The sequence below is a fragment of the Pseudozyma flocculosa genome, assembly GCF_000417875.1.
Source record: "Pseudozyma flocculosa PF-1 unplaced genomic scaffold scaffold00003, whole genome shotgun sequence".
NCBI classification, from domain to species: domain Eukaryota; kingdom Fungi; phylum Basidiomycota; class Ustilaginomycetes; order Ustilaginales; family Ustilaginaceae; genus Pseudozyma; species Pseudozyma flocculosa.
This window is the reverse complement of record NW_006920871.1, coordinates 602,062-609,000: the sequence shown is the minus strand read 5'-3', so window position 1 is coordinate 609,000 and position 6,939 is coordinate 602,062. Positions and strand designations below refer to the sequence as shown.

Here is a 6,939-nt window from a genome sequence, read left to right as displayed (position 1 = left end):
ATGCCGTCCGACGTTGCGACCCGGTATCAGCCGCCGCTGGTCACAGTATCGGGCGGTGTCGTCTCGACCGTCCACACCGTCCTCGGCTTTATCGCCTTTTTGGGCGCGCTCGTCACCGCCCTTGCGCTCCACTATGAAAGGATCGTCAAGAACCACGTCGCCGGCTACCCGCAAGAGTACTGGCCCTCGGTCAGCGCAACCATTGGCGACTGGTTCCCGGAGCGCAACATCTTTCAGGTCGGCATCGCCCTGATGGCGGGGCCTCGCTTCCTCCTCGTATTCCTCTCCGCCCTCCTGGTCTCGCTCGCCACCCCTTCGGGCTCCAAGAAGGCGGCCATCCTGCTCATCGTCGGCACAGCGAGGACTTTCGCCTGCGGAGGCTGGGTCTACGTCACCTCGTCCGACCACCACGACTTCCACGACATCGCCATGGCCGCCTACCTCTTGCTCACGCCGCCTTGGATGTACATCACCAGCGGCAGCCTCGCGCCGCAGCCCAACAAGTACCAGTCGACCCCGGACGGCGACCGCGACAGCGTGGCGGCCAAGGCGAGGAAGATGCGACGCCTGGCCGCGACCCTGTTCTTCTCCTGCATGCCTCCAATGGGCCTCTTCTTCTACCGACACAATGTCCTGCGTATCCCAGGCGCCTACTCCCAGTATGCCTTCTTCGAATGGGGCCTGATCATCTTTGTGAGTTTGACAGGCGGGCGGTGGATGTTAATCGACGCGCGGTGGGCTGAACATCCTTTCTTCTCATGACTCGTGCAGGATCTCCTCTTTGACGCCGCAAGCGTGTACGACCTGTCGAGGCTGGAGCTCCACGTCATCGAGGCTCCGAAAACCATCGTAGCTGCGGGCAGCCCAGCCAAAGCAGACTCTGCCGCCAAAGTAGGAGGGGCATGGTTCAATGGAGGCAAGGCCGAAGCCTTCACCACCGGCGCCTGGAGCACCGTTCCGGCCGACTTTGGGTACGGACTCGCCTCGCTCCCAGTCGCGCAAGACGCTTCTCGACGTAGATGAGCGACCGCATAGACTGACTGATAGCACCACCGTGCCTGTGGTTACCCCTCCTGTATCCTCGCCGCCTTACGACCCGCAATCTACGGCTTTCTCGACTTATCGGTTTGCTCCCTGCAGCGTCAAGAAGGAGCCTGCAGGCGTTCAGACCAAGGAGGCGGGCACGAGCAAGAGGAGCGCCTATAGAGATGCGAAATCTCCCGAGAATCTCTCCACGCGAGACCTGGTGTCGTTGGGCTCGGAATGCTACCTCGGTGAGCAGCACGGTACGGCAGATTTAAGCGGAGACACCTGCGACAAAGTGCTGACCAGTGCTTCTCCCCTCCAGCCTTTTGCTTCTGGACCTCCCTGACGGCTCTCCATCCGATGATCTTCTTCTGTGAGTTTGCCGTGCATGTCCGACCTCGAACATGCCTGCAGATGCTGAGGTCAGAGCTTTGCATCGACATTGCCCCTCGACAGTCTCGGTCTACAATATGGGCATTGGCGGCCACGAGGCGCTGCTCGTCTCGCAGGTCATCGGTCTGGGCCTGACCCTCGCCATGCCTCCGCTGCGCCGTCCTGCGATGGACTCAATTGGCGGCATTGCTCACGTCGGCCGGCTGTCGAACCGTCCGCAGTCCTTGATGTGGCTGCTTTCGCTCGCCGGCATCGCCAGCTGGTGGATTGATAGCGCTCTGTACCGTCTGCTGGCGGTCGCGTTCTCCAACGCCGTGCTCGCGGTCCTCCTCGCCGTCGACTGGGGCGCCAGCTGGGAGTCTGGACAGCTGACCACCAAGGTGGCAGTGTGGCTGGTGGGGCTGCTGTTGTCCAACCTGGCCAAGTACGCCAACCACAGGTGAGCAGCTGCACGGCACGGCGCGCTGAAGCAGCAATTCCAGACGATTGCAGCCCGACTGACCACCCCTCTTGCCATCGCTTCTTCTGCCCCTCGTCGCTGCAGCAACAACCCGGCGTGGCCTTTCCTCGATTCGACCAACGGCGGGCTCAACCCGTATGCGCTCGCGCTCGGCGTGCTCTGCACCCTCGAGATCTGGACCAGGCCGCGCAAGGAGGGTCGGCCGGCCATCAACTTCCGCTCCGCCAACGAAGGCCTCGGCAGCTTTTGGAAGGCCTCGATCGGGACGGGCGTCCTTCTTTACGCCCTCCATGCTCATCTGACCGATACGGGAACGCTGATCGCCTGGGGTTGGACCGGTTACCCTGTGACTGGCCCGACGGCGATCCAGTACGGCTCCGTCATCCTCTCGGCCATGGCAGCCTCGACCCTCATCAGACTCGGCGAGCCTCGCGTGGCAACTAGCCCTCTGCTCGTCGCCGTCCACGCCATCTCGGCATACCTGCTCAAGTGGCACACGGACTGGGTGAGCTTCGTCGGCGCCGCCGGCTTCGCCTTCACCCTGCCTCCGCTCGCCTTCCCCCTGATCGCCGCGGCCATGCGCCACAACCCGCTCAAGGTGATGCTCGCAAGTTGGCTGGTTGCCAACGTGCTCGTCTTTGTCGGCATCCTCACCGTCGCCTACGCCTTTGTGCCGGGCGGCAAGATCATGCGCGAGAGGACGGGATTCATGCTCGCCCTGCAGGTCGTTCTGCTCGCCGTGGGGCAGCTCAATGCCCGCGAGGCCAACGCCATCGGTGCGCCGCCCAGCAACGACAAGGAAGCCGAAAAGGCGTCGTCGGCGGCGTCCTCGCGCCCCTTTGAGGGCGTGTCGGGCTTCAGCAAGTACCTCGGCCGCATCATGGCGGCCATTGTCATCGCGAGCAACATTGTTCCCGCCTTCCGCTTCGTGGAGCCGTCATCCATCGAGCCCTACCATGCGCCCGACAGGCTGGTGACGGCGGGCATGTGGACCGTCCACTTTGCACTCGACCAGCACATGCTCGACAGCTCACGGCGCATGTCGTCGATCATCAAGCACCTCGACCTCGACATCATCGGCCTCGTCGAGACAGACCTTCACCGGCCCGTGTTCGGCAATCGCGACCTGACCCAGTTCCTCGCAGAAGACCTGGGCATGTACGCCGACATCGGACCGAGCCCAAAGTCGAACACGTGGGGCGCCGTGCTCCTCTCCAAGTTTGAGATCATCAACAGCACCCATCACCTCCTTCCCTCGCCCAACGGAGAGCTCGCCCCCGCCATCCACGCCGTCCTGGACATCTACGGCGTGCACACCCACGTCATCGTCTCTCACAACGGGCAGGAGGAAGATCCGCTGGACCGCGAACTCCAGACTACCGAGATCGCCCGCATCCTCCGCGAGGCCTACCCGCACCCGGCCATCTTCCTCGGCTACGTCGTGACAAAGCCCCACGCGGAACGACCGGCTCCTTACAAGATCCTGTTCGAGGAGGGCCGGATCCACGACGTCGAGGTGACCGACATGAATCGATGGTGCCAGTACCTCGGATTCCGAGGGCTGCAGAGGATCGGGTACGCACGCGTCTCGCGGTACACGGTGACCGACACGGAGCTGCAGACAATGAAGCTGGTGGTCCCGGAGCATCCCATCGACCCGGACCGCAACGACCTGACCATGTTTGTCGCCGCCGAGACGTATCCCGAGTCGATGCGCTACCCCGTGGACTTGATAGATCCGGAAGCCAAGGTCTACGACCGGCACAAGTATTCGCCGTACCTGTATCCCATCTTCTACGCCAAGCCGTAGCGCAGCGGCCCCACGACGTCGATCAGAGAGAAATGTGACGTCGTTTTGCAATCCCATAGTCTACCAGCGACTTGGGCGTTCGACGGGTCAGGGTCGTTTGCGATCGTGGAGCAATCAGACGGCGTGCTTGTATTGGTGGTCGCCCGGCATCTTCAACAACGAAGGCCCTCGTGCCAGGTATCGTCGCGATGCCTGTCTTCCTGTGCTTACGTAACCCCGCCCCTCGATTTTTGCGGCGGTTCCAACATTTTTTCCGCGGCGGCGGGTGGAGGTTGAACTCGAGGTTCTTCTTGGCCTCTCCTCCTACCCTCTCCTACCCTCTCCCCTCTCCTCCCCTCTCCTCGACACCACTCGTACACTCTCCCCAACCACGGACCACCGCCATGTCGAGTAAACCCGCGGTCAGGAAGCGAGGCAAGAAGCCCAGCAAGCGCAGGCAGGAAGAGGCAGAAGCGGCGAGCGTCAAACCAGCGGCCGCAGCTCCCGCCTCGGCCCAACCGACTGCCCAACCCACCGCCGCCGACGAGGACGAACAGCCCGACTGGATCCGAAGCGATCCGTCGTCGTCGTCGAGGAACACCGCATCGGATGCACCCTTCGGCTTCGTCGATGCAGAGGTCAAGGCCTACTTCCGACAGATCTGGGCCACGCTGCAGGAGCTCGAGGAGCAGGGCTACCGAGCCCGCAACACCTACTCCGAGCTCGAACAGCTTTCCAGGCCGAAAGGTGCCGGTGCTTCGTATCAAGATGGCGCCGAAGACGGCGAAGGAGAGGACCAGCTGGCCCTGTTGATCAAGGCGATTTTGTCCGAGGTCGATGGCAAGGAACTCATGCTGGCCACGGATCCGGACACGAGCATGATCATGGAAGGCCTCGTCCAGAGGGTCGGCCAGAAGGCGGTCCGGGTGCTCATGGACCGCATGGCCGGCAACTACGCGACGCTCGCCTCCCATCGCTTTGGCTCCCACGTCCTCGAGACCTGCCTCGTGTCGCTCCAGCCCGCCATCACCGCCGAGAACAAGAGCGAAGGGGGCAAGGGCAAGGCACGGCTGGCCGAGATTGTCAGCGAGGAGGGCGTGCTGAGGTCGTCGACCCACATCTTCCTTGGCTTCTGCAGCGTGAGTCCGCCTTTCAGGTGCCGCGGATGTCTACGAAGCGCGCCGAACTAACTTGCGTGCCCGTTTCTTCCGACGCGCGGCTCTGCTGCCACCCGCAGGAGATCGAGGACGGCATCCAGGACCTCGCAAAGGACGCCTTTGGATCGCACGTGCTGCGTTCGACGCTCCTCCTCCTCACAGGCCAGCCCATCCAGTCGTCGGCGGTGCAGCGCTCCAAGCGCTCGGCCAAGTTCCGGCAAAAGAAGAACGGCGAGCTCGACGTCGACCCCGTGACCCGCGCCACGGCCGAGACCAAGATCGTCATCCCGTCGTCGTTCCTCACCACGCTGCGCAAGATGACGGCGGCTGGCTTCGCCGGTCTCGGTGCCGCAGACATCCGGAGCCTTGCCATCGACGCAGTGGCCAGCCCGGTCCTGCAGCTCTTCATGTCGCTTGAGGGCGCGGAGCTGGCCAAAACAGGCGACGACACCGCGTGGAAGGGCAGCCTGACGGATACGGTGCTCGATGACCTCGTGTCGGCCTCGCTGTCGACAAAGGCGGGCGACGCGGCGGCTGGCACACGGGAGAGGTCGGACCACCTCGAGTCGTGCCTGCGCGACTCGGTGGCCTCGCATGCCGTCCAGGTCGCCGTGTCGATTGCGCCGTCTCCGGCCGTCGAGCTCTTCTACAGCACCTACATCTCCGGGCGCCTGGGCCAGCTCGGCGCACACCCTTCGGCGCGGCACGTCGTCATCGAGTCGCTCCGCCGCCTCTCCACAGCGCCCATGCTAGACCTGGTGATCGACGAGTGCGCCAAGGTGGGCGATGCGCTCGTCAAGCAGTCGGCGCTCGCCGTCTTCCAGGCGCTGCTCGAGGGCTGCGGCGCGCTGCAGACAAAAGAGGCCGAGGCGGTGCGCGCGCTCCTCGCGGCGTTTAAGCTGGTTGCCAAGGAGGGTCAGCTCGATGAGAGGCAGGTCAAGGACGTCGTGCCCGTCCTCTTGAGCGGCAAGACGAGAAAGGCCTACTCCAAGGTCCTCAGCGGGAGCGGAGACAGGGACGGAGAGAAGAGGGGCAAGGGCAGCAAGAAGGACCTCAAGAGGAAGCGAAAGGGCGGCGACAAGGAGAAGAAGAAGAGGGACGGGAACGAGGACGAGGACGAGGACGAGGCAGAAGCCGCCGAGCCCGCCTCTGATGCCGAGGTTGCACACGAGGATGAGGCCAGCGCCGAGCAAGACAAGGCACCAAACGGCGACGCCGACGCCGACGCCGACGCAGCAGCCGCAGTCGACGCGCCGCTCCGCGCGGACCTCGTCTCGATCCCGGGCAGCCTGCTGCTGCAGACGCTGGCGCGTCTGTCGTCGCCGCACAACGAGGTGGTGGTATCGAGCCTGCTGGCGCAGCCGTCGCTGGTGCCCTTGGCGTGCGATGCGACGGCGTGCCACGTCGTGCTGGCCTGCCTCAACAGCAGCACCCTCGCCTACGCCCAGCGCCGGAAGCTCGTCATGGCCTTTCTGCCGCACATCCACGTCATCGTCGACGACAAGTGGGGAAGCAGGGTGGCGGATGCCGTCTGGGCTCGAGCCGACGGCTTCACAAAGGTGCGTGGTCGAGAAAGCCGGGTTTTTGACATCCTCATCTGACACCTTCGTTCTTGGCCGCCGCTGACCTTTCTGCCGCGTTTGGTCCCCTCGCTCAACGACCCCCTCCTCCTCGATGGGCATCGCAGGAAAAGCTGGCGAGCACCACCCTCAAGCACGAACGCCACCTCCTCTCGTCGTACTACGGCGGCTTCTTCCTGCGCAAGCTCAACCTCGCCCTCTTCCGCCAGAGCAAGATGCGCGAGTGGCGCGAGTCGGTCGGCACCGCCGCTTCGCAGGGTGCCGTCCCGCTCCTGCCCTCGCTCGTCGACGAGGCCGAGTCGAGGCGCGGCACCAGCCTCGTCCTCGACCTCAACAACCCCAATCGACTGGTCGTACAGGACGACGACGACGACGACGACGATGCGCAGACGCGAAAGAACAAGAAGAGGAAGGTCGAAAAGGTCGATCGGGAGCTCGACGATATCCTGGCACAGATCTAGCATGCGCCTTTGTATTTGCAATCAACCACATGACATTATCGATCCCGCCTCGCCTCGCCTCGCCCCCAATGGC

General features: G+C 63.8%; 2 protein-coding genes across 2 annotated transcripts; both read left to right on the top strand.

Moving 5' to 3' along the window:
- PFL1_01319 (uncharacterized protein) lies at positions 1–3,689 on the top strand (the record flags this gene model as incomplete). Its single annotated transcript, XM_007878821.1, has 6 exons — positions 1–693; positions 772–971; positions 1,141–1,274; positions 1,349–1,399; positions 1,483–1,858; positions 1,964–3,689. The coding sequence occupies 6 exons, from the start codon at positions 1–3 to the stop codon at positions 3,687–3,689; spliced, it is 3,180 nt and encodes a 1,059-aa protein (XP_007877012.1).
- A 383-nt stretch (positions 3,690–4,072) lies between these two features.
- On the top strand, positions 4,073–6,866 carry PFL1_01318 (uncharacterized protein; the record flags this gene model as incomplete). Its single annotated transcript, XM_007878820.1, has 3 exons — positions 4,073–4,807; positions 4,906–6,384; positions 6,513–6,866. The coding sequence occupies 3 exons, from the start codon at positions 4,073–4,075 to the stop codon at positions 6,864–6,866; spliced, it is 2,568 nt and encodes an 855-aa protein (XP_007877011.1).
- Positions 6,867–6,939: the final 73 nt, after the last annotated feature.